The sequence below is a fragment of the Callorhinchus milii genome, unplaced genomic scaffold, assembly GCF_018977255.1.
Source record: "Callorhinchus milii isolate IMCB2004 unplaced genomic scaffold, IMCB_Cmil_1.0 Scaffold939, whole genome shotgun sequence".
NCBI lineage: Eukaryota > Metazoa > Chordata > Chondrichthyes > Chimaeriformes > Callorhinchidae > Callorhinchus > Callorhinchus milii.
In genome coordinates this window covers 232-27991 of record NW_024705680.1, presented here as the reverse complement: position 1 = coordinate 27991, position 27760 = coordinate 232, and the positions used below count along the sequence as shown (strand labels likewise).

The 27760-nt window shown below is 54.4% G+C and overlaps 1 protein-coding gene across 1 annotated transcript; it reads right to left on the bottom strand.

Moving 5' to 3' along the window:
* Positions 1-6142: 6142 nt before the first annotated feature.
* Positions 6143-27550, bottom strand: prkcsh (protein kinase C substrate 80K-H; the record flags this gene model as incomplete). Its single annotated transcript, XM_042346521.1, has 15 exons — positions 6143-6503; positions 7165-7312; positions 8069-8168; positions 9902-9976; positions 12577-12666; positions 13568-13637; positions 19265-19355; positions 20764-21009; positions 21847-21933; positions 22506-22584; positions 23136-23220; positions 25346-25475; positions 26382-26499; positions 27178-27235; positions 27455-27550. Coding segments are annotated over 14 exons (1466 nt in total), but the record flags the coding sequence as incomplete, so codon positions are not given.
* Positions 27551-27760: the final 210 nt, after the last annotated feature.

The following is a 27760-nucleotide window of genomic DNA, read 5'->3' as shown; positions in this document are numbered from 1 at the left end:
AAGCTTGGTGCGGGTTTAGTTGGTTAGACCTCAGCAGTTACCCCCCACCCCACCAACGCACACTCTGGGCTTCCCCACCCCACCCCCTAACCCCCGCCACCCACCCAAGGGAGAGAGAGAGAGAGAGGGAGAGAGGGGGGTTCCATCCCGACCATCTATCTCTGGGATTTCCATGGAATTCTCAGTTGGGTTTGGAGACTCTTAAGCTCAGTCTTTGAACGGGTCACGAATAGATATCCTTTCGTGTGTTTTTTTTTCTTGGGGTGGGGGGTAAACACTAAACATAGACTGGGGGTCAGGGTTGGGGGGTGAGGAGGGTGCAAATCATAGGATGGAGGCCATTCGGTCCATCGTGTCTGTGCCGGCTCTTTGAAAAGAGCTGACAAATCAACCCCACTCCCCCCCCACCCTCACCCCACCCGCTCTCTCCCCACAGCCCTGATCAACCCCACTACCCTGCTGTCTCCCCATTCCCCCCGCGCTCTCCCCGTAGCCCCCCCCCCCACCCCCCGCATTCTCCCCACAGCCCTGCAAACTTGTCCTCCCCAAATAATTATCTGCTTCCCTCTTAAAAGTTGCTATCGAGTCGGCTTCCACCGGCCTTTCAGGCAACGCATCCCAGATCCCAACACCTCGCTGGGTTAAAAGATTTCTCCTCGCACCCCCCCAACCCCCCCACCACCACCCCCCCCACACCCCACCCCCACCCCCCCCAACCTCCCCTCTGTTTCCTTCAACAAACCGTTTGAAATCTGCGTCCTCGAGTTACCGGCCCACCCGCCGGTCAGTGAAGGCGATCGCGGTGCGGAGGTAGGGACGGGGAGGGGTGGGTGGGGGGGGGGGGTTTGTCTGTATAAACAACCCCCCCCCACCACCCCCACCCCCACCACCACCCGCCCACCCCTCGCAAGGAACAAAATGAAAGATCAAGCAGTTTTCAAGCGGAGGTTGTAAATCCTGGCAACGTTCCCTTCAATCAACCGGTTCGATTGTTTTTTTTGAAGCGCAGATCTCGAGTGTATTTATTTAGTGTCGTCGCCATATCTTTACGATAATAAGTTGTCTCTCAGTCGTACCTTTGAGATGAGTTGTCCGTTTGTGGGAGCGCTATCGATGCGGCGGTTTGTCTCGATCCTCTTAGGACGTTTAAGCCATCGATGTCCACGCAATTTGATTTTTTTTGTCTTCGAAAGACGATAGAGACTCATTTTATGTTGAAATACATAGGGTGATTCTAATTTTTTTTTCTCTATCTCTCTCTCCCTCTCTCCCCCCCCTCCCCCCCCCCCACCCTCCCTCCCCTCTCCCTCTCTGATTTCCTTTGACCCGTGTTAACCGCACGGGTTTCTGTTCAGAGAAAGAGATGGAGAGAAAGAGAGAGAAGAGAGAGAGAGAGAGAGAGAAAGAGGGGGAGAAAGAGAGAAAGAAAGAGAGAGAGAGAGAGAGAGAGAGGGGTTGCGTAGCGGGAATAAAAAAAAAACCTTGAAAATTACATTGTGGTTCTCGATTAGAATTTTCGGTTCGTTTCTTTTAATATAATATATATATAAAACGAAAAAGTCGCTTGTAACTTTAATATTTATTTATTGGCTTCTTTCGCTGTCGTTTAATTTGTTTGTGGTCGCATCTCTCCAGAAATTCTTAGGTTATATTTGGGGGGGAAAGTGCTTTGTTAGGAATAGTTTTGAAGAGAGAGGGAGAGGGAGAGAGAAAGAGGGAGAGGGAGAGAGAGGGAGAGGGAGAGAGTGAGAAAAAATTAAAAAAGGGGTTAAAAAAAAGACTATTTTTTATTTGTTTTAAGACAATAATGTTACGTGTAATGATCGTTCGAACTTGTGGTAGCTTTACTGACTGACAGACCGCAACAAAAAAAAAACAAGTTTAAAAAAAAATCGCCACCATTTAGGTTATTAAATAAAAAAAAAGTTGTTTTTTTTGGCGGGTGGGGCGGCGGGTGGGGCGGGGGGTGTGGGGGGGGAGGGTGGGATTGGGGGGGATCGTGGTGGTGGGGGGGTGGGGTGGGGGGGGCGGGCGGGGGGTGGGGGTGCATTATCATTAAAAAAATAAAACCGTAGTTTTTTTTCCTGTAGCTTTAACTTATTCAGAGGATTTAAATATTTATTGCATCGTAAGTCGTTTGTGTATATGATTACGTTTTCGTTCGGCGGAAGAGTTTCGGAACAAAAGGGAAACTTTGGATTTTGAACCGATAAAGATGGTTGGGTTTTTTTTTTTGGGGGGTGGGGGAGAGAATAAAAAAAAGCTTAATTTATTCTGAAAGGGAACAGGTGTTAAACTTGGAAGAATGATTATCCATAGTCAAGTGGACCTGATATGTTGTGATTTGTATGAATATGTATTAGAAAGTTACTTTGAGCACTAGTCCTGACTTTGCTATTACTTTTGTCTTGTTACTACATTCTCAATCTATCCTAATAGTTAATGTCGTGTGTATTTGACACCTATAATGCTGAAAGTACCTCATTCTTTTCCCCCCGGGGCCCGACAAATAGTGGTTCACGGAGCATTTTATATTCCTGTGCGACGCTCGGGTGGGCGGGGGGGGGGGGGGGGTTAGTCGTGGGAAGGGGAGCGAGGGGCGGGTGGGAGGGGGTGGATGGGTGGGGGTGAGTGGGGGGGGGTGGAGAGAAAAAGAGAAAGAACGAGAGAAAGACGCACAGAGAGAGAGAGAGAGAGACGCGCGCGGGCGCGAGAGTTGATTGAAAAATTTCTGAAGGGTTGAGCGGGCGAGAGAGGCAGAGGGGTGGACGGCGGATGCCTTGCGGAGGCAAATTGGGGGGGGGGGGGCAGAGGGAGGGAGGGAGGGAGGGAGAGAGAGAGAGAAGGGGGAATAGAGGAGCGAGAGAGAGAAAGAAAGAAAGAAAGAGAGAGAGAGAGAGAGAGAGAGAGGGCAGATCCATATTTTTAGCATAAACCAATACACCGCGGAGTGAAGGTACAACAAGTGTTAGTTGTGAGGTACAGATTTTATTTCTCTTTGACGTATTTAGTTGGGAGGGGGGGGGCGGGCGGCGGGAAAAATGAGGGGTTAAAAAAAAAAAATCATTCTTACAATCCTTTTAACTTAATATTTATTTGGATGATAACTTGTGGCCGATTTTCATGTTGGGGGCGGGCGGGCGGGGGGGGTGGGAGAAAAAAAAAAAACAACGGATAGTTTTAGCCTATTTATTACTGGGATTACTACACATGTGGAAGATGTGAGCATTTTTCATTCAATTTGTCTGATAATTTGTACTTTAAATGCCAAAACAATAAAAGTTCAGAATCTTATTGAAAGTCTCGCTCTGCGTTGCTCTTCCTTCTCAGCGAAGCAGTCGGCGGGAACCCGGTCGGCAGTGGATCGGCGGATCGCTTTTCCCCGCGGGGGTGTGGGGTGGTGGGGGGTGGGGGGTGGGGGGTGGGGGGTGGGGGGGGGGTGGGGGGGGGGGGGTGGGGGAGTCATAAGCCCTTCGCAGAGAGAATAATTCGGGCGAAAAGCGCTGTGCGGATGTAAATTGTTTGTTGAGTGCCCACAAAACGCAGTCACTCCGCTCTACAGCGCGAAGCGCTTTGGGGACGTCTCGTCAAATGCGAGGATTGTTATCGCTATTATTATTATTTTTATTATTATTACTACAGTATTGTGACCCTCTTTATTTGTAATTTAAGATTTCGCAACCAAAAATTGCGGGGGTTGGGGGGGGGGGGGGGTTTCGCTGCCCCGTTGACGATGTCTCCGCTGTGGTCCTTGACGTCCGCCCGACGGGGCGCAGACGAGGCGCAGACGGGGCGCAGACGGGGAGCGAGTGAGGCTGAACGTCTCACCCGAAGGACGGCGTCTTCTCCGGCAATGCAACGCCGACTCCCTCCGCCCCCCCCCCCCCCCCCACCCCCCCCAGCGCTGCCCTGGAGCCTCGGCTTAGACCGTGTGATGCCAAGTCCCTGATGTGTCGGAAGGGGTTTGAACCCACAACCTTCTGACTCAGAGACGAGAGAGAGAGAGAGAGAGAGAGCGACTGACACACACACACACACACACACAGCGAACGAGTCGGGCTCTCCCGAGGGGGGAAAACGCACTGTAAAAGCGAACCGACCGCGCATTTTGTGGGCGAAGCGCGGCGGCCGGTTGCGCGCGAACCCGCTGCGGGCAAAAACGCGCGGTCACTCCGCCCCCGCGGCCAGGCGCTGCGAGACGTCTCTCGAAGGCGCGACGAGGCGCTGGGTCCGACGTCGTTGCGCTGTGTTGCGGTTCGTCGCACTCTACACAACCGATCGGGTCACTCGAGAAAGCCTCTTCCCCGTCCGGAGACTTATATTGAACGGGAAATCCCCGGAGGCGCTTCGAACGCCGGGTCGAATGTGAGGATTATTACTCTTAGCGTCACCGCTCGAAGGGAGTCGGTCTCGACGCACGAAGCGAAAGAGCGCGACAGCGATGGCAATAATATAGCGCCTTATCTGTGCTTTTTAATCTGATTAAGTCGCTCCCTCTTGTTAAAACGCTGCCGCGTTTCGCCCACAAACTCCCAGTCAATTCGCTTTACAGGGTATCCTGTAGACGGGAAAAGCGCTGTATCAAATGCAAGGAGTTATTATTATTATTATTATTATTATATTATCACGTCTTCGAGACGTCTCCAAAGCGCTTCCGCGGAACGTACCGTACAGCGCAGTGACTTTACGGTGCATTCTGCGGCCGAAACACAGCAGTGTTTCCCCCAAACGGTAGTGAGCGGATCTTTTTTTTTTAAAAAAAAGGATGATTACCCCCGGAAAAGCGATCCAACTCGATCGACCGAGTAATTGCTGCGAGGTAAACGGAGGCGTCCGTGCGCGTGCGCTCGCGCGCGTCGGTGTCTGTGCGCGTGTGGGGTGAGGAAATTCGCCTACGCTTTCGCCCCGACCTGACCCGACCCACGTGGGAATCGAACCCGGGTCCCTCTCGCTTGCGAGGCGAGGGGTCTAACCGCCGAGTTTACAGGGAGGGAGAGAGAGAGAGAGAGAGAGAGTACCCTCCGTAAACGACGCTCATGAAACACGACGAGCAAAGCTCGAGCAGAATCCTCTCCAGTTTCCATTCACCAGTTTATTTCCTTTCATTACCACAGGGTTTTTGTTTTGATTTAAACGACGCGCACTTTGTGAATCACGGGCGGACATTATCGTGAACAGTTTACGTGATATTCTACCGGGGCGGTGCGGGGAGGGGGGGGTGGGGAGGAAACCAGGAGAAAGTGGGAGAAAAATATATATATTTTTTGGTCACCGTTAAAGGTAGAAAGATGATTTTTTTTTTGTTGAGGGGGGACCGAGGGGCGGTTAAAAAAATAGAACAATCCTATTCGAATTTTTTTCTTCTTTTTTTTTCTTTGACATGATTCGTTACGGAAAAGACGAGGGAGGGAGGGAGGGAGAGAGAGCGAGAGGGAGGGGAGGGGAGGGGAGGGGGGAGAGATAAAACAGAAGAGGCGTAAGTGAACTGCGTGATGTACGGTGGACACTTTGCGGTGCGGAGTGGGAGACGGGTTGAAGAGAAGTAAGCAGCTGTTGGCTCACGACGGAGGAAAACTCTCCCCCGCGGGAGGGTTTGGAAGAACGGAGGAGAGGAAACGCACAGAAGAACTTCTCCGCCAAAGGCAAGGGGCCGAGGGGGAAAAAAAAGGGATGAGCTGCTGAAGCCGTCAGCAAAACCACCCAAGGCGCAACTGACTCGGGGTGGGGGGGGGGAGGGAAACGGCCACATTAATCCCGACTGTTGCGCTGGGATCAATTTCCATCGACGCAGGGAGACAGGATGCGATGTCGCGGTGAGAGGGGAACCAAAGGGAGATGACTCGAGCTTCTGATCTGGAAAATGAGCGCGAAAAACCCTCCAAACTCGGGACTCTGGCGCGCAGACTCCTCTCGCCGTAAGAGAGTTTCACCCTTGCCCTGACGTGACTTGCGTGCGCGCGCGCGGGCGGGCCGGCGTGCGTGCGCGCGGGCGGGCGGGCGGAGAAGACGTCGACCTTCCTTTTCGACGTGAAAAAGAATGGTTGTAAGACGTCCTTTGCAAAGAAAAAAAAAACTGTCAACGCTAAAGAGTTACAGAGAGAGAGGGAGTGTGGGGGAGAGAGAGAGAGAGAGAGAGAGAGGAAGGGGGGAGAGAGAGAGAAAGAGGGAGAGAAAAACAGAGAGAGAGAGACAGCGCAAGGGTAAAGGACATTTTGGTCACAGTTGGCAGGCAATCAGGCCACTACAATCAATGTTTAAGAGTTGATTCAGTGAAGAGTTGTCAGTGGGTTTAAGGATGTGCTGGATTCGGAGCGCACTCCGGACACATGTTGTGGGGGGTGGGGGGAGAGAGAGGGGAAAGGGTCCACTTTAGTAACAAGATGATGAGCGTGTGTTGGGGGAGGGGGGGGGGGGGGGGGTAGGTGAGGTGTCTGCTGAATTAACAGTGCTGTGGCACCCACCAGCCATCTGCCATGTTGGTCTCCTCTTCATCTCTACACGACCTGCACAGAGAAAGGAGAGGTTAGTAATAATAATAATAATCCTGGCATTTTTGACCCGGCGCCTCATCTCGTCTTCGAGACGTCTCGAAAGCGCTTTCGCAGGACACGCTGTAACGTGGATCGACTGCATTTTCTGTGGGCGAAAGGCGGCAGCCAATTGCGCCCCAGCGAGGTCCCCACAAACAAGTCGTGGATTGAAGTGACCAGAGAGAGAGAGAGAGAGAGAGAGAGAGAGAGAGAAAGGGGGGGGGGGGGGGAGAGGAGTAGAGAGTTGGAGAAGGGACACACAGAGAGACGCAGAGAGAGACAGAGAATGAGAGACACAGATACAAGTAGACAGAGAGAGAGACACAGATACAAGTAGACAGAGAGAGAGACACAGAGAGAGAGACAGAGAGAGAGAGACACACAAATAGACAGAGAGAGACACAGGTAGAGAGACAGAGAGACACAAGTAGACAGAGAGAGAGACACAAGTAGAGAGAGACAGAGAGAGAGAGAGACATAGACAGAGATAGGAGCAAAGAGAGAGAGAGAGAGATGGGGGGGACAGAGACAGACCCAGCAAAGGTCAGGCTTCACTGCGAGGGCTTTCCCCGGCCGGAGAGGAAGAGGAGAGGAGAGGAGACGGCGGCTCGCGACGCGACGCGACTCCACTCGCCTGAGCCTCAAAGCTCGTCGTGGTCCGTGTGGTCCTCTTCGCTCGGCTCCTGGCAGAAGGCCGGGGTGGTGAACTCCATCAGGTACTCGCAGCGGCTGGGCTCGGAGGTGGACAGCACCGCCGTGTCTTTGCCGCACGTCAGCTTAACCTGATGGGATGACACGGCGTTGATCAGGGGGAGGGAGGGAGGGGGGGGGGGGCGGTGGAGGAGAAGGGGCGCCCCCCCGAGGGGCTGGACAGTCCAAAGGGATTTGGGCTCTCGTCGCCTCAAAAGCGCTTCACGGGACTTGCCGTCAAGTGGAGTGACTGCGCGTGTCTCGTGGGCGAATTGCGACAGCCAATCGCGCCCAGCGACTATTATAATATTATTATTATTATTAGGGATTATCGCCCGCAAAAGCCCGTCGATTCACGACCAGGTTCCCGCTTGGGTTAGCAGAGGTGTGTGTCTGTGTGTGTGTGTGTGTGTGTGTGTCTGTGGGGGTGGGTGGGTGTGTGTATCTGTGTTTGCGTGTGTGTGTCTGTGTGCGTCTGCGTGTGTGTAGTAAGGAAACTTGCCCAACGTTTCGCCCCTGACCTGACCCGCTCGGGAATCGAACCCGGGTCTCTCTCTCTCCCTCTCTCGACTCGCGACGCGAGAGCTCAAACCCCCCCCGTCCCACCCCCCACCCCCACCCCGAGCTACAGGGACTGCACCTTCCGACCCTTCTCTCCTCCAATTCCTCCCGAACATCATCATCATCGTCGTCGTGAGGCTATACTTACAACAACAACTTGCAATTACACAGCCTCCCCCACCCCAGAGAGCTTGGCAATGGTGGCGTCTGAGTTGGGGGGTGGGGGGGTGTAAAGGGAGGGAGGTTGGGGTAGATGGGGAGGGTCTCTGGAGATGGACGGTCCTTACCAAAGTGGACCTGCTCGGGCCCTGCCAGCAGGCTGTGCCGTGCTCGTACCTCATGGCGCTGAACTTGCTGCCTTCCGGCCCGCTCCACGACCCCCACTGACTGCACGGGACAAAAGAGACCCGGTCAGATTATTACCCCCCACCACCCCCTCCCCACCTCGATCAGATCAGCCCCTCAACCTCCTAACCTCGAGGGCACACAGACCGAGGCGGAGGGATTGCGGGGTACAGTTCCAGAGTTTAACATCTCACCCGAAGGATGGAATCTTTTGACAGAACAGATTCCTTCATGTGCCAACGCACACCCACATACCAACACACACACAGCCACACGCGCGCGCGCTAACACGCTACACACACCAACACACACCTACCCACACACCCGCACTAACTCAGCTACACACACCAACACACACCTACCCACACACCCGCGCACACGCGAGCACTAACTCAGCTACACACCAACACACCCACACACACATGCGCACTAGCACAGCTACACACACCAACACACCCACACACCCACACGCACACTAACTCGGCTACACACACCAACACGCACGCGCGCGCGCACGCACACCGACACACACACACACACACCAACACACACCTACCCACACACCCGCGCACACGCGAGCACTAACTCAGCTACACACACCAACGCACACCCACACACACATGCGCACTAGCACAGCTACACACACCAACACACACACACATGCGCAATAACTCGGCTACACACACCAACACGCACGCGCGCGCGCACGCACACCGACACACACACACCTACACACCTACACACGCACAAATTAGCTGTCAAGGTTGTTCAGCGAAGGAACAAAAAAACAATTAAATATTTAAGGCTTCTCACTTTTTCAAAGCATTTCCAAGAGACCTTGGACATCCTAATGTCAAACCGTGTGTTGTTTCCGAAACAGCGAGTGACGAAGGACAAAGGAGGAGGGGGCGCGTTCGGTGGGGAGGGGGGGGGGTGGGGGGCTGTTGCAAAGCAAGTGATGGGAGATTCGCTTGCATTCTGAAGCGAGGGTGGGAGAGGTGTGGGCGTGGGGTGGGGGTGGGGGGGGGGGGGGGGGAACGCACACAAAAAAAAATCTACGTTAAGTTATGAAAGCTTCCCAAGGTCAAAGAAAAATGCTCTCGCTCTCTCTCTCTCTCTCTCTCGCTCTCCATCAAGCAGTCCTAGGCTTAGAGAACCGGTATTCGTCGCGTAACGCGCAGGGCAGACGCGGGCGCAGGTGGGACACGCTTTCGAGCAGCGTTCGGGCTGAACGAATGCCTTCAGGAGAAGTCTCCCCGTAACGCGCGTGACCGGAGGGCCGGTGAGATGGGTCCACGTCCCGTGTTTCACGACGACCGCTGGTCAGGGCCGCAAAAACAACCTTCCGAGCCAAGCGAATCGAGCGCACGTTCTGTGGGGCGAAAAGCGGCGGCCAATTGCGCCCGGTGGGGTGGGCGTCTGTCCCACAAACAGCCGTGGACTGAGCGAGCGAATTATTTTTTCGGAAGGGGTTATCATCCCCGGAAAAAGCGATCCGCCCTAATCGACTTAACGCTCGGGTTCCTCCTCGCTGCCGGGTAACCGGAGGCGTGTGCGCGTGTGGTGTGCGCGTGTGCGTGTGTTTGTGGATTGAGGAATTTTTTTGCCCAATGTTTCGCCCCGACCCGCCCGGGAATCGAACCCGGGTTCTCTCTCTCTCTCTCTCTCTCTCTCTGTCTCTCGCTTGCGAGGCGAGGGCTCGAACCACCGGCTCCGCTTTTCAACCGTTCTCTTCCCCCGGTTGCCCCCCGAGCCACTCCGAAGCTGAAGCTTACCCGAGGCTGGTTTCGGTACCTCCGTGTTTCGGCCTCTGCACTACTTTATTGAAGGGGCAGAGTCTGTAAACATATCTGCAAGAAACGGTGGAGGGGGGAGAAAAAAAACGGTAAGACATTTTACAAAATAATAATAATAATAATCCTTGCGCGGCGCCTGATGAGGAAAGCGAGTCAACGTTTCGGGTCCACGACTCTTCCTCTCTCTCTCTCTCTCTATCGATGCTGCCTGACTTGCTAAGTGGTGGTGGTGGGGAGGGGGTGGGGGGGGGGGTATTGGTGGTGGTGGGGGGGGGTGTTGTGTGTGTCACTGACACCTGCAACACGTACCGATGGCCTGAAATGTGAAGGGACGGTGACAAATGCAGAGCGCAATCATCTTGAGAACGAGAGGGAGGTTGAGGCCGGGGTTTGCGCGCGTGTGTGGTGTGTGTGGTGTGTGTGGTGTGTGTGTGTGTGTGTGTATGTGGTGCGTGTGTGTTTGTGGGTGCGTGTGTGAGTGTTTTGTGTGTGTGCGCTGCTGCCGCCTCATTGTCCAACCGCTCATTTTCACACAGAGGGATGCCTTGGGTTTAAAAAGCCTCCCCTGCTGTTCATCCACCACAGTGTGGCCATATTTTATGCATGTTTCGCATCCTAGCAGCAAACTGCGAGGTGGTGGTGGGGGGGGGGGGGGGGGAAGGCCTGGGAGGTGGGGGGTGGGGGGTGGGAGGAAAGAGGAGGGGGAGATTTCCACAGGGATCTGACCTCGCAAAGCTTGAAGGCAGCACAGAGGAAAAAAGAAGCAGTTTTCTTCAGCAGTCGCAGAAGATAAACACGAGAGGAAGAGTGGGGGGTGGGGGGGGTGGGGGGTGGGGGTGGGCGTTAAAAACAGAAAGCAGTCAATGACGCACTTTCCTCGTTTTCCTATCGATGGGCATCGAGAGAACCGGAATCACTTGGAATCGGGGGCCGTGCGGGTATAAATCGAGCCGCGTTTAATCTATCACTTGCCCACTCTCGAGCCACACCCAGTCCTGACCAAAGTCAATCGGCACTGCACACACAGACACACACACGCACACAGACACACACACGCACAGACACACACACGCACACAGACAGACACATGCACATACACACACACACAGACACACACACACAGACAGACACACACAGACACACACACAGACAGACACATACAGACACATGCACATACACACACACACAGACAGACACACGCGCAGACGCACAGACAGACGCAAGACAGACACACACATACAGACACACGCACACAGACAGACACACACAGACAGAAACACGCAGACACACACACACACACACAGACACACATGCACACAGACAGACACATACGGACACACACATAGACGCGCACAGACAGACACATGCACACACACACACACAGACAGACACAAGCGCAGACACACACAGACAGACACACACGCACGCACAGACAACACCAACAACAAGATTACACTTGTATAGCGCCTTTCACGTCGGGGGGACGTCCCAAGGCGCTGGACAGCGTACAGCATTTCAGACCCATACACACACACACACACAGATACACAGACACACACACACACACATATACACAAATAGCTCTTCCTCAGCCATAAACGCCAAAGGGAACGATGAATAGGCCGTGGACAATGAGGAACACATGCATTTACATGTGAATAGCGACCTCCAGCCCCTAACTCTCTGACTCTCTCTCTCTCTCCCACCTTCCCCCCCCCACCCCCCACACACCCCCCCCCCCCACCCACTGAAGGGGAAAGGTATTCCACCGGGTGAGTTGAAAGGAGTAATTTACGAACCGCTGGTAAAGTGGGCACACAACGCCACGGTAGGTATTCAGCGCACGTCGCGCTCTCTCACCACACACACACGCGCGCACACACACACACCCCCCGCGCGCACACACACACACGCTCCCTCCACCACACACACACACGCACCTGCTCTCCCTCCCGCACCCCCCACTCTCTCCCCACACACCCGCACACATGCACGCTAACACCCCGCACACTCACCCACCACCACACGCCCCCCCCCGCCGCTCCATCCTCTAGACACACGTCCGTCCCCCCCACCCACACAGACCCCACTCTTCACCCCCCCCCACTCTCAACCCCCACTCCCACACCCCCCACTCCATTTCTTGTGAATTTACCGTGATCAGAGAAGAATTTGCTCAGTTCCTGATAGTACCTCTCACCCACACGCAACAGCTACACCTCACACACCCCACGCACACACACTCACCTCACGCACTCACTCACACGCGCACATACGCACCCACCAACACACGCGCACCCGCACCCACAACACACACAACTACACACCCACCCCCCCCCGACCTCTCCCGCCCGTTAACTCCCCCCCAACCCGCTTCCTCCGGCCTCCCGCCCGTCCCTCGCTCCCTCCGCCCCGAGGGTCGCACTCTCACGCTACGCCCCGGAAACTCCCGAGAACGCTCTCCCTCTCTCCCCCTCGGCCCCAACCTTCCTCCCCCTTTCTCTAACCTCTTCGACCTACGCCTACAGTCACCCTCACCTACCGCACCCCGCCCCCCCACCCACCCCACCGGCTCGACGCTGACCATCGCTGTGTTGTTGCTGCGGGGGGGAGCGGACCCCGGACAGAGGAAGCGACGGCGTTTTTAAACTCACTCGTTCGTATTCATCTCGTAGCACTGGCTGAACAAGTAGGCAAACTCTCCGTAGGGCCCAAAGTCGATGGTGAGCTCCTTCTCGATGCTCCTGTAAGACAGAGCGGGCCACGGGAACAGTTAAGGCGAGCGCGGTGGCTTGCTGACCGCAGCGCATTCTCACGGGCGTTCAAGGAGGCCGTTCGGCCCACCCTGCCCGGGACGCCTCTTTCAAGCCGGGCATCCCAGACCCTCAAAGCTCTCCGGGTGAATAAACCTCTCCTTGTCCGGTCTCACCTCTGGCTGTCGTGCCCGTTAGTAACGAGAAGACTTTTAACACGGCAAACCCTTCGACAGTCTATTATTGTCGGGGTGATTCGGTGGTGCCGTGTAGTACATATAGATATAATGATTCTCGCATTTAATTCAGCGTCGCAAAGCGCTTCACTGAATATATTGCAAGATGTAATCCCAACCCGCACTTGGATTGAGTGACCAAATTATTATTATTATTATTTTTTTAAAAAAAAGGGATTATTACGCCCCCGGAAAGTGATCCGCCGATCGACTAACAACCGGGTTCCTGGGTAAACAGGGTCGTGCGTGCGTGCGTGCGTGCACGAGCAGTAAGGAAACGTTTCGCCCCGACCCACCCGGGAATCGAACCCGGGTCCTCTCCATTACGGGGAGAGTGCTCTAACCACCGAGTTACAGGACTTCCGGCAAAAATAAAGAGGGGCGTGTGTGTAGTTTGAGGCGTTCGCCGAACCGCAAATGGTTAATTAGCAAAAAGGTCACTCAATCCACGACGGTCTGTGGGGACACTGCGATTAATTAATCGGCTGCCGCGTTTCGCCCACGAAACTTTTACAGCGCGACCTGCGGAGCGCTTTGAGACGTCTCGAAGACGTGACAAGGCGCCGCGTCGGAGGTGTGAGGGTTGTCGTTATTATTAAATCCTGCGAAACGCTGGCTCGATGGGCGACGGACAGACGCGACGGTTAATTTGTTACCTGATCGAATCCTCGAGGTCTTTCAACGATTTCTCCGCTTCCGAGAAAGCACTTCGAGTTCGATCGGCGGCTGCGGAAGCAAAACGCCAGGCGGTAAATATGGCGGGAGCCCGACTGGCATATGTACGACCGAGTCCGGCAGCTCGGTGGCTTAAGACCGCTCGCCTTCGCAAGCGAGAGGACCCGGGTTCGATTCCCGGGTGGGTCAGGGCGATACCTCAGGCAGCAGCGTCCCCGCGAACAGTCGTGGATCGAGCGGCCAAATTATGATTAAATTTTATTTTGGAAGGGATTATTACCTCCCCTCCCACCGCCCACCCCATCAAAGCGATCCGCCAATCGACTGGCAAGCGGGTCCCTACTTACCGCTGGCGCGCGCGCGAGTGTGTACGCGCCCACGTATGCGTGTGTGCACGTGTACGTGCTTGTGAGCGTGCCGAGTAAGGAAACACGTCCAACGTTTCGCCCTGACCCTGCCCTGGAATCAAACACGATTCCCCCTCGGTTGCTTTTACGCTAAGAATGTTTTCAAACGGCCGATTACGACTGGCGGCGGAGAAAGGAAGCGCGCGTGTGTATACGTGTGTGGGGGGGGGGGGGGGGGGAAGAGATTGGGCCGGTGAGGGACACAAAACAAGGTCTTTGAGAGAATTAATTACCGGTGTATTATGTTACAGTACATCGCGTCGCACAGTCAAAACGGCGCCACGGATAGCCGCCAAAATTGGGATGGCAGTCAAGAGGTCTTTGTAGGGGAAGGCGATAATGAGGGGAGGGAGCAATTAAGTGCCTGAAAGGAGGCTAAAGATAATGAGGGGAATTGGGAGCCACCAGGCAGCGCCAGCGTTCTGAAAGGAAAATTCATTGTTCCGAGTGGTTTAGAAGGCTCTCTCGCTCTCTCTCTCTCTCTCTCGTAAATGGGTCTCAAGTGTATATAGCTTCGTGATCGCAGGAGGCCGGCCGGGGCGTCAGAGCCAGAACAGCTCCCAAACACACAGCCGGCAATTTGGGTCGGAAAATGAAGCGATATTCGATTCCCCCCGGCTGGTATCCAGCACCTGCTGCCCCTCCGAGAGAATGACATCAGCTCCCCGTACTCAGTCAGTCACACACACACACACACACACACACACACACACACAGTCGGTCACACAGTCACTCACTCACACAGTCACTTAGTCTCACACTCAGTCAGTCACACACGCGGTCGGTCGGTCGGTCACTCACTCACTCACTCACTCACAGTCACTCACACAGTCACTCACTCACACAGTCTCACGCACAGTCGGTCATAGTCACTCACTCACTCACAGTCACTCACTCACACAGTCACTCAGTCTCATGCACAGTCGGTCACACAGTCACTCACTCGCTCAGTCAGTCTCTCTCACACACACAGTCACTCAGCCACATACAGTCAGTCACACAGTCACTCACTCACACACACAGTCACTCAGCCAGCCAGCCAGCCAGCCAGTCACTTAACATAATAACCTGTCTCTCCTCTTGTACTGAACCAGCAGAACGCGAGGACATGGCCTGTGATTGAAGTTGGGGAGGGGGGGGGGGGGGGGGGGGGGGGGGGCAAAACACCAACACGAGTCCTGCAGTGGCGACAGAGGGGGGGGTTGGAGACCACCCTGTTCTAGGTCATCAATAGGCTCCACGTTCGCCCCCCGCCTCGCTCATCCCACTGTTGGCGGTCGGGATTTCCGCCACTCTGCGCCACCCCCACCCTCCGGAACGCCACCCAGCAGTCCCTTCCGCCTCGCCCCCCGCCCCTCGCCTCCTCTTCGACCGTGTTTTCGATCTCCCTGCTTCCGCCCCCCAGCCCTGCCCTCACCCCCTCCTCCCCCCCACCCCGCCACGCTCCCCGACCCCCAGCTCGGGGCCGAGACTCTCGACTGCCCAGAGCCTTGGGACGTCCTCCCGACACGAAAGGCGCTTTTACACGTGTCGCCGCGCCGTTGCTGTCGTTGAGGTTTTCCCCGCGGTTAAGTGGGCCGGGAAGAAATCCGGCGATAAACAAGACACGTTCGGTCGACTTCAGCTGTCGAATTATTTTCCACTCTCTCTCTCTCTCTCTCTCCCCCTCCCTCCCTCTCTACGGCTCCTTCCTTCGATCAGCTGCCTGTGTGCGTGAGCGGGGAAGAGATTTGCTGTGTTTACTGTTGGTGGGGTGGGGGGGGGCGGAGGGGGGGATTTAAGCTCTGAAGGAAGGCAGTTCCTGACTGCAATTCCCAGCGAGGAGTCTAGCAGACATGACTTCCCCTCTAATTTGAGGAGAGAGCCGGGGTGGGGGGGTGGGGTGGGGTGGGGGGGGGAGAGAGAAAGCTGTCGAGAAGCAGGTGTGAAAGGGGCCAACGTGTGACTGCTAGACTTTCACACGTCGTTAAGATGCTCGCACGCTCACTCGCTCGCTCCCACACTCACCCCCTCGCTCGCTCGCTCTCCCACCCCCTCGCTCTCCCAACCGCCCGCTCTCCCACTCACTTGCCCAGTCGCTCGCTCGCCCGCCCGCCCACCCACCCACTCACTCCCCACTCTCCCATTCATTCACCCACTCACTGCAGCAGAACTGTGGGACGCCACAGAACGCGCAGTCGCTTCACTGCCGCAAAGCGCTTTGAGACGTCTCGAGGACGTGGCAAGGCGCTGTGTCAAGCGCAAGGATTATTTTACGCTGTCATTGAGCAAACAGGTCCGGTCTCGTCTCAGCAGCTGTGACCTCAAATAAATACTCCTTCCTGGGAAGTCTTGTTGCGTAACGGTTAGCGTGTGCAAGTGTCTGCAAACGCTTGCTTTTGCGTGAGAGAGCAGGCACGTGTGAGTGCGCGCGTGTGCGAGCGTGTGCGCACAAGATCGTGTGCGAGTGAGTGTGTGTGTGTGTGTGTGTGAGCGAGAGTGCGTGAGCGAGAGTGCGTGCGCTTGCGAGTGTGTGTGTGTGTGTGAGCGTGCGAGAGCGTGGTGTGTGAGTGCGAGAGGTGTGCCCGGTGGTGAGATGGGTATCTCTGTAAAGTGTAGGCCTGGTTAAAAACTTCCGAGAAGAGGAGAGAAATCTCTTCGGATATGACGCCTGGATTGGTGTCCGCGCTGGTGCTCGCTGAAATCTGGGTCACTATTGCAGATAGAGATAGAGAGAGAGAGCGAGAGAGAGAGAGAGAGAGCGCCTGAAATCCCAGCACAAGGATAAACGTTGGTACCAGCTTCTGGCTCAGCCCTGACCTGTCTGTCTGTCTGTCTGTCCTTTGATGTGTTTAAAAGCGAAAGATGAAGAAAAGAAAAGGCACGGAAGCAGAAAGCGGATAAAAAAAAAAAACACTGCCAGCATTTTTCTTTTTCGCTGCGGCAGCAGCTTTGCTGGGAATACGGTCAGCAAAAGCTCTGCGGCCTATCCTTATAATCCTCGCATTTGATACTGCGCCTTGTCACGTCTTCCGAAGCGCTCCGCAGGACCCCACTGTCAAGTGTAGTGACTGCAGGATTTTTGTGGGCGAAACGCGGCAGCCGATTGAGCCCAGTGGGGTCCCCCCCGCAAACAGCCGTGGATTGAGTGACCGAATTATTATTCATTTTTATTTCTTTTTAAAAAAAAGGATTGTTAATTACCCTGCAGAGAGCGGTCAGCCGGGTTCCTGCTGACTGCTGGTAAATAGAGGTGCGTGTGTCTGCGTTGTGTGTGACTGCGTGTGTGTGTGTGTGCGTGTGCGTGTGTGTGCGCGCGGGTCCTCTCGCTTGCGAGGCGAGGGCTCTGCCCGACAACAACAAAAACAAAATGGCACAAAATGGCAGTGTTTCGGAACCGAGCTGGGATCGGGGAGGAGTGGGGGGGGGGGGGGGACAGGTGACCGAACGCACGGTCGAAGAGGAGGCGAGGGAGGGGGACGTATATCGCGTGATATAGCTTGCCATTGATATCACTGCAAAAGAAGCTCTGAAGTAGGGATGGCAAGTAGGGGTGGGGTGGGGGTGGGGGGGGGGGGGGAAGCTCACAGGAGATAATAAAGCAAACGGCTTTGCCGCAGTTTTCACAAAGGAAAGGAATGGAGGAGGAAGATCTAGTGAGAACAGATGGGGCCGGGTGTGAAATCACAACAGTTAGGGTCGGGAGAAAGGAAGTAAGCGGAAGATAAATTATACTAACTTAAAGAGATCAAGGCACCCGGCTCAGTTCACTCAATTGATCCAGTTGTAAGGATAATCTTTGCATTCGATTGCAGCGCCTCGTCGCGTCTTCGAGACGTCTCAAAGCGCTTCACTGATTGTACTGTGAAGTGGAGTGACCGTACGGTCTTGTGGGCGAAACGCGGCAGCCAATTGCGCACAGCAGCGCCCGCGCAAACAAGTGGTGGACTGGGTGACCGAAGGGATTATTTACCTCCGGAAAAGCCGTCCGTCAATCGACTAACAAGCGGGTTCCTACCGACTACTCGGTAAACAGAGGCGCGCGCGCGTGTGTGTGTGCGCGCGTGGAATAAGAAAAATTGCCTAAGGTTTCTCCCTGACCTGACTCGCCGGGGAATCGAACCCGGGTCCTCTCTCTCGCTTGCAAGGCGAGGGCTCTAACCCCTGAGCTACAGGGAGATTCCACTTGCCCCACTCCACAAATCTGCTTATCACTTTGCATTAGCACCGCCCAACCAAGCGCCAGACCCCCAGCAACAACAACTTGCATTTATACAGCGGTCTAACCAGTCGTTCTATTTGAGAAACATCCGTGCATGAGCATAAGCAATATTTTGGCGTTTTCCCATCCAGATGGTCGCTCACTGCACAACTGTCTGTGTGTGTTTGTGGGGACACTGCTGTGGGCAATTGTCTGCCGCGTTTCACCCACAGAATATACAGTCACTGCACTCAACGTTATATCCCGTGAAGCGCTTTGAGACGTCCCGAAGACGTGGTTATCGGGGAACGGAGGGAGCGGGCGGGGCCAGGTGAGATGGAGGGGGGTGGGGGCCGCATGCGGCCCTCGGGCCGGCTTGTTGGGATCACCCTGGAATATGCAAAGAGCACACCGGGCCGGAAGGACTGTGATACTGCAGGTTCCCACTTACGTCGTAGGGAAAGAGCCTGGGGGAAAACAAACAGCACTTAAATGTTTGATGAGGTGTCAGCTCTCATCTCAATCACTGCTGGGGCAGTTGGTACTCAAAGTGGGGGTGGGGGGGGGGAAGAGGAGAATTATACATGGATGCCCTATTTGAGAAATATCTGTGGGCTGCAGAAGCAACGCTTGACAGTTTCTCTGTCACAGATGAGGTCTCTAAACCTCACGGTGCATTCATTCACGTGCAAGGTTACACTCATTCAATTTGCGTGTCGCGGGTGGGTGAAAGGCACTGAAACGAACGTACGCTTTTTATTGTACGCTGCAGAGGAGGCACGGATCACAATAGCTTTTGCGTTTGACCCAGCGCCTGAGCAGGTCTTCGAGACGCCTCAAAGCGGTTCACAGAATAGTCTGTCCAGCGGAGCGACTGTAGGATTCAGCAGCGTCTCCGCAAAGGGTCGTGGATCGAGTGACCACACTTTTTTTTTCCAAAGGGATTATTACCCCCAGAAATTAATCCGCCAATCGACTAACAACCGGGTTCCGACTTACTGCTGGGTAAACAGTGCGGAGCGAGGAAATGGTCTAATTCCGACCTGCAACGATTAAAGCAAATAAAAGATACGATTGATCGCTTTACCTACCATCAATTAGCTCCTGCGTTTGCTCCTCGTATGGTGGCATTTGCTCATCCACCACCTCTTTCTTGGGCGGCTGATATCTGTCCTCGGGGTCCTACGGAGAGACAAAGACCGTCAACTTCTGGGTCCGTTAAGCAACGTGGGTTTATCATCTCAATAATAATAGTCCTTACACTCGACGCAGCGCCTTATCGTGTCGCCGAGACGTCTCGAAGCGCTTCACGGAACACATTGTAAAGTGGACCGACTGTGTAATGTGCGATGGAAACCAGGCAACCGACTGCGCACAGCAGCGTCCCTCAAACAGCCGCGAGAGATGACCGTAAGTGCGGTCAAAGTTTCGAGGTGAGAGGCGCGCTTTGAACTTGAGGGGAGGCCCCAGGAAAATATAATAATAATATTAATCGTCCTCGCATTTGATACAGCGCATATCAACGCATAATTTGGAAGCCAAGTCTTGTTTGAAGTTAGGACACACGACGGGGGGGGTGGTGTGTGGCTCAGCTTTCCCCCTGACAGGGAAACAAAAGGCACGCCAGTCACTCCGCGGTGAAAACCCCAGGTGATCGGAATCCCAAACAAGCCCCGATTCAATACTCCTAACTCCACATACGCTACATGGGAGTCCTGTAGCTCCAGTGTTCACGCAAGCGAGAGGACCTGGCTTTGATTCTCGGGCTCGGAGCGAAACGTTCATCAAGTTTCCTTACTCCACGCGCGCACACGCCTCTGTTTACCGAGCAGCGAGCAGGAATCCGGTTGTCAAGTCGATCGGCGGAACGAGCTCCGGGGAAAATAATCCCATCAAAGATGAAACGAGCCAAATAAACACAAGCGCCTTCTCGCGCCTTCGAGACGCCTCAAAAGCGCTTCACGGGACACACGGTACAGCGCGTCGACTGCACGTTTCGTGGGCGAAACCCGGCAGCCAACTGCTCACAGCAGCGTCCCCACAAACGGCCGAGGATTGAGGGGCCAATTTTTTGTGTGTTTTATTTTATGTAAAAAAGGGATTCTTGCCTTACTTACTGCTGGGGAAAGGGAGGCGATGATACCTGGCTACGGTTTCACCCTGAATCAAACCCGGGACCTCCCTAACCCCCCACACCGCAGAGCTGTGAGCCCAAACTATACGGATTCCCGGTCCCGACTTGGGGCGGCGGGGGTGGGGTGTGGGGGATCGAACCCACAACCTTCTGACTCGGGGTTGGATGTGTGCTGAGCTACCCTGTGCGATGGGGGTGCTGCATCAGATGCAAGTTTTACCCGACTTGACTGCTTGTGGGCTGGACGTCGCTGGGCGCGACTGGCTTGCACGATCCCCCCCCCCCCCCCCCCCCCCAAACGCACAGTCACCACACGTGGCGGTGAGAGCCGGCGAAGCGCTTCGAGACGCGATCGGGCGCCGGGTGTGTCGAATGCCACGATTGCTGTAAGTTGGTGGTGGTGGCGTTGTCGTTGCTGACGTACGTACGCATTTGGGCGTTCCTGAAGCTAATTACCTTGTAGCGTTCCCGGCCCCCTTCGTCATCGCTGTCCTCCTCGTCCTCGTCGTCCTCCTCCTCGGCCCCGCCACCCTCGTCGTCGCCGTCATCGCCCTCGTCGTCATCGTCATCGTCGTCCTCCTCCTCATCCTCCTCGCGATCATCGCCGGCGTTCTTCTTCCACTCCTCGCGACGGGACTCGGGCCGATTCTCCGTCTTCTCCTCCGCCGGCACGTCGGGGGGGGCTGGGGTCTCCGGCGACACCTGCCGGTCGCGGAGGAGAGGGGGGTGGGGGGGAAAAAGAGAGGAAGAGGAAGGTGCTCAAGATGTCCGCCGGTGTGCGACGGCAATAACACTCCTGGCATTTTGACCCGGCGCCTGATCGCGTCTTCGAGACGTCTCAAAGCGTTTGACGGGATACGCCGTCGAGTGTAGTGACTGTGCGTCTTGCGGGCAAAAATGTATGACCGGGAGTTACGAGCGACTCGCGCAGACGCCTCGTTTTGGGGAGTCCGAAAGGCGGCACTTTATAAAAGCAAGTTGTTGTTGTGGTGGTGGTTAGATCCCTCGCCTCACGAGCGAGAGGATCCGGGTTCGATTCCCGGCCGGGTCAGGTCAGGGCGAAACTTTGGGCGAGTTTCCTTACTCCACACACGCACACACGCCTCTGTTCACCCAGCACCAAGTGGGGACCCGGTTGTTAATTGGCGGATGGCTTTTCTGGGGGTTAATAATTCCTTCCAAAAACAATAATAATTTGGTCGCTCACTCCACGACTGTTTGTGGGGGCCGTGGCTGCCGCGAGCGATTGGCTGCCCAGTTTCGCCCACGAAGCACAAGTCACTACACTCACTCTACAGTATGTTCTGGGAAGGGCTTTGAGACGTCTCGATGGGGTGCGCGCGATAAGGCGCTGTATCAGATGCGACGATTATTATATTATTCTATCCTCGCTCGATAAAGTGCTACGTCGAAAGGAAGGATTCTTAAAAGACCAGCAACTTGTACTAAAATTATTATTATTATTATTATTAAAATCAACATTTCTGCACCAACAGCCAGCGAGCGTCAAGGCAATTCACTCAATTAAACTGCACTCACCTCAAATTTATATTTGTCCTTAATACCTGCCCACACCGTCTCCTGGAAACTGGTAACATCCACTTGACTGACGCCTCCTAACAGCGTCTGGGGAGGTGGGGGGCGGAAGTAAGGTGGGGGGAGAGAGAGAGAGAGAGAGAGAGAGGGGAGAGAGAGAGAGAGAGAGAGAAGGGGGAGAGAGAGAGGGAGAGAGAGGTGGGGGGGGTGGGGGGAGATTGAAAGAAACAATATTTTTTCAGTTAAAACTCCTGATGACTTGTCACCCACAAAATACCCAATCGATCCACTCAGAGGCTCAGGGGTTAGAGCCCTCGCCTCGCAAGCGAGAGGGCCCGGGGTTCGATTCCCGGGCGGGTCAGGTCAGGGCGAAACCTGAGGCAAGTTTCCCTTCTCCCCACAAACACACACATACAGACACAGACCCACACCCACACACACAGACACAGACCCACACACACACACACACAGACACGCCTCTCACCCAGCTCAAGTCCAAACCCCCGACTGGACTGTCCGGTGCTTTGGGAACGTCCTCCGGACTCGAAAGGCGGTGTATAAATGTCATCACGCTCTCTCTCTCTCTCTCTCTCTCACTCTCACCGACCCGGGCAGGAAGACAGACAGACAGACAGATCAGGGGAACCTCCGGTTAGCCTCACCTCTCCTTCCTGTTCGCTCACGGCACCGTCTGCATCGCTGTCCAGCTCGACGTGGGTCTGGATTTCGGCCACGGTCACACTGAGGACAAGAGGGCAACTCGATCACGAAAGGCAACATAAAACACTGCAGATAAAATCCATCAGCACCTCCGATCTTATCACCTCCCATCCCCGCGGCGTGTCTGTGTGTGTGCGTGTCTGTGTGTGTGTGTGTGTGTGTGGGTCTGTATGTGTGTGTTTGTGGGGAGAAGGGAAACTTGCCTCAGGTTTCGCCCTGACCTGACCCGCCCGGGAATCGAACCCGGGCCCTCTCGCTTGCGAGGCGAGGGCTCTAACCCCTGAGCCCCTGAGTGGATCGATTGGGTATTTTGTGGGTGACAAGTCATCAGGAGTTTTAACTGAAAAGTAAGGAAACTTGCTCAACATTTCACCTTGCCGGGAATAGAACCCGGATCTCTCGCTTGCGGGGCGAGCGCTCTGACCGCTGAGCTGCAGGGCTCCCGTATGATGGTAAAGGGACTCGGGAGCTGCATTCGAGTAGTCTTTCTCGCCCACGATTTTCAAAGCTTTCCCTTTAACGGAAACGCGCCAGTTATTCCGGACCCGAACGCGGGGACGCACGGGACTCACGTGCCGTCTTGATCGTCGTCCAACTCCTGAAAGGCTTCGGCGGCCCTGAGTTTCTCCTTCTCCAGGTTCCGCAAAGCTTTGATTTCTGTCGAAGTAACCGTTGGCAGCTCAACAACAACCACAACTTGCACCGACAATGCAGGGAGGCGTCCCAGAGCGCTCTCACACACACACACACACACGCACACGCGCGCACACACACGCACGCACCAGTTTATCTAGCGGTAAGTAGGTTGTTAGTCAATCGGCAGAAGGGGTAATAATCCCTTCCAAGAAAAAATAAAGAAATAATAACTTGGTCGCTCAGTCGTCGACTGTTTTGTGCGGACGCTGCTGTGAGCAATTGGCTGCCGGGTTTCTGCCCAAGTCAATTCAGTTTACAGTGTGTCCTGTGAATCGCTTTGAGAGGTCTCTGAGGACGTGTATTAAATGCCAGGTTATTATTATTATTATTATTATTACTAACGTGGCTTTGATTACACGCCGCAACCTTGGGGTTTATTTTGTTCTCTCTCTACCTGCGAGCGGCTGAGATTTTGCGGGTCAGGGCTGAGTCGTCTTCTGGTGCTGCTGCTCACACGAGTCAGTTCAGAAGCGTGAATTATTTACCAGTTGGCAAGCAACCCTCCATTTTCCAGCCCGACGGTTGCACGCAAGGATTTCGAAGCGTCCACTTCTCAGGGAGCAGAGGGAGGGAGAACTCCACACCAGCAGCAAAGGAGGTCAACGCATTTACCCCCTCACCCCCCACCCCTTGTCCAGCATCTCAAAGCGAAGCCTGTCCCCCATCATCGCCCGGTTCCACTGGCCCCCCCATCCCTCCACGCCCTTGCTCCTTCCTACCTCTTCGACCCGCTAACTCCATGCCAACCCAGCCCGCTCCCTCGGCTCAGCGGACTCCGGACTGCTCCCAGTCCCTCCGCCTCCCTTCCCTTCCCGTCTCAAAACCCTCCTCTTCGACCGGGGCCTTCGGTCACCCTCCCACTCCGCCAGCTCTATCCCAACCACCAGCTCGGGTCCAAATCCCCGACTGTCCAGCGCTGCGTGATTTCATTCTGCAGTAATAATAACGATGATGATAATCCCGGCGTTTGACCCGGCGCCTCATCACATCTTCGAGACGTCTCAAAGCGCTCCACGGGATACGCTGTAAAGTGGAGTGACCGTGTGTGTTGTGGGCGAAACATTTATTATTTAGGTTTTTTTTTTTTTTTGAAGGGATTATTACCCCCCGGAAAAGCGATCTGCCAATCGGCTAACAACCGGGTTCCTACTTACTGCTGGGTAAACCGAGGCGCCCGCGTGCGTGCGGGTCTGTGTGTGTGTGTGTGTGTGTGTGTGTAGCAAGGAAACTTGCCCAACTTTTCGCCTTGACCCAGCCCGGGGAATCGAACCCAGGTCTCTTGGCCTGCAAGGAGAATGCTTTAACCAGCTCCCTGCGGGACTCCGGGGCTACAGCATCGCGAACGACACGACCTCAGCCATCCCCAAGCGGAGGGAGGAACAAGTAGTGGGAGTTTAGCGCCGCCTTGTGGACTGGAACAAGCCCCGCGGCCGGCTGGCAAGCACTCAAATCTGCGACGGGTTGGTCTTAGCAGCAGCGCTGCCCGACCCAACGTCGCCTCTTTTGCAGTTTTGAATAATAATAATAATAACGATGACGATGATAAGCCTCGCATTTGACACAGCGCCAGATCAATTGCGCCCGGCAGCGTCCCCACAAACCGCCGCGGATGGAGTGACCAATTTACTCTGATCGTTATTTGTTGTGGCTGTTTCGTCGGGATTATTACCTTCCGGAAAAGCCAATGGACCATCGAACGGGTCCCTACTCACTGCTGGGTAAACAGAGGCGTGCGTGCGCGCGCGCGTGTGGAGTAAGGAAACCGTTTCACCCCGACCCGCCCGAGAATCGAACCCGGGTCCTCTCGCTTGGGAGGCGAGCGCTTCAACAAACTAAGCCGATCGCTTTCCGGGCGCAGTTATCCCAGGAATTATTATTTTGGGTTACTTCGATCCACGACTGTTTGCGTGCGGGGACGCTGCCGTGCGCAATTGGCTGATGCGTTTCGCCCGCAAAAGATCCGGTCGATTTGCTTCACAGCGTATTCCGTGAAGCGCTTCGAGACGTCTCGAAGTCGTGATCAGGCGCTGTATCAACTGCGAGGATTATTATTATTAGTCCTTGTGACAGCCTCTGGCAGAGTTACCTTCCCACATTTTGTGATGCTTGTCCTTGGCTTCCTTCTCCGGTTTCTCGGCAGCGTCCTTCTCCGCTTTCAGTAACTCCACCTGCGATTCCCAAGTGGTCTTGCTCTTCGCCAGCTCTTCCAGCTTTTTCTGGGGGAAGCAGGAATAATAAGTAAATAGTCATGATAATTTAGATACAGACACGGGTGTGCATCAGGCAGACCAGCATTCAGCTCCAGCCGTCGAAACAGTCTGCCGACTATTCATGTGTAGTCCCGTGGCTCAGTGGTTAAGAGCGCTCGCCTCGCAAGCGAGAGGATCCGGGTTCGATTCCCGTGCGGGTCAGGTCAGAGCGAATCCTTGGTAAGTTTTGTTACTCCACGCACGCACACACACACACACACACACACAGACAGACAGACACACACACACACGCCTCTGTTTACCCAGCAGAAAGCAGGAACCAGAGGATCGCTTTCCGAGGGGGTGATAATTCCTTCAAAAAAAAAAACGTGGTCGCTCAAATCCACGACCGTTTGTGGGGACGCCGCTGAGCGCAATTGGCTGCCGCGTTTCGCCCACAAAATATACAGTCGCTACACTTTACAGCCTGTTCCGTGAAACGCTTTCAGACGTCTCAACGGCATGAACAGGCGCCGTGTCAAATGCAAGGATTATTATTATTATATTTGAGGGATTGTCGGCCAGGATACCGGGAGAGGGGAGAGAGAGAGAGAGAGAGAGAGAGAGAGAAACTCTTTCCTCCTTTCCAACAGCGCTGTGGGAGATCTTTAACGTCCACCTGAGCAGGGCACAGTGAGTGAGTGAGGTTGAGTGAGGTTTAACATCTCGCCCGAAAGATGACGCCTCTGACAATGTGACACTCTCTCTCTCTCCCTCCAGCGCAGCATTGGAGGGTCAGCTTGGACTGAGAGAGAGAGAGAGAGAGAGAGAGAGAGAGAGAGAGAGAGAGAGCAGCCCATCAAAATGATGGAGAGGGAAGATAATGAAATGATAATTGAAGGTCGGGGGTGGGGGAGGGAGGAGAAAGCAAACCTGCTTATCTTCTCGACTTCTCTTTGCTTCTTCGATGAGCTGCTGTTTCACTCGGAATCCCTCTTTGGCGACCTCCGCCATCTGCTGTAAGGTTTCCTTCTCCTTGCGTCCTTGTTCTCTTTTTATAAGAATCGGCGGAAAGACCAATACACAGAATTAACAACAATGTGAGTAATCCTTGGCATTTGAAGCAGCGCCTCATCACCTCGTTGGGACGTTTCAAAGCCAATCACGGGAGGTGCCGGCAAGCGAACCGACTTGTGTATTTTTGTGGGCGAAACGCGGCAGCCAATTGCGCGCAGCAGCGTCGGGCAAACAGTCGTTAAGCGACTATTATTACTATTTTTTTTAAAAGGGATTATTCGCCCCAGAAAAGAGGGGCGAATAATCGACGAACAAAGGGTTCCTACTTACTGCTAGGTAAACAGAGGCGCTCGCTCGCTGGCGCACGCGCGTGTGTGTGTGTGTGTGAGTGAGTGAGTGGAGTAAGGAAACTTGACCAAGGTTTTCGCCCTGACCCGCCCAGGAATCAAACCCAAGTCCTCTCGCTTGCGAGGTGCATTTTGAAAGCAGAGTGAGAGGGGTCGAGGAGCAGGATTTCGCATTCAGAATACATTACCATCAAGGATACTTGCTCTCCTAACAAAGGTTGGCTGAGTCATGGATTGTGAAGAGCACAGAAACAAAGCCATTCTATCACATCAAACTGGCGTTGATGATTTTCTCCGCAAACCACTAACACCTGCTCTCCCACTCACTCCCCAAATCTCTCATTTGGAGATTACAAGCTACTTACTTGCAGGTGTTGTCGCAGACAATGCCGCTGTTGTACTCATCGGTGGCATCGCAGCAATCTGCAGAGATGGAAAGGAACAAATACTTTGCCACTATGCACAGAAAACAGTCCTACGAGTCAAAACAGCGTCGAACAAGAAGATTCAGATGCTTTCCAGGGAGTCAAGTTGATGCCATTCAGATCGTAAACGTGGAACGTACAACGACGGGTAAGTAGGAGACTAAATGAATGGGGGGGTTTTACATCACAGTACAAACCCGAGGGAGAGAACTCTTACCGCAAATGCCGTCATTCACGCGGGAAGCGGGAATGTAGCGAGGTCTGAAGCCAGCATTGGTACAGTGGAAGTTACCATTGGGACAGGCGGACGTTCCTGGCAAAGAGAGATAATACAACACAATATTACAGCTGTATAGCGCCTTTCACGTCGGGAGGACGGCCCAAGGTGCCGGACAGTCAGGGATTTGGACTCGGATTAAAAGTCAAACTCTCCAGTTGGCAGAAAAAATAAATTACGATTCTTTCCTCAATGTTAGTCTGATATTAAGAGTGACTCCTCTATATAGTCTGATATTAAGAGTGA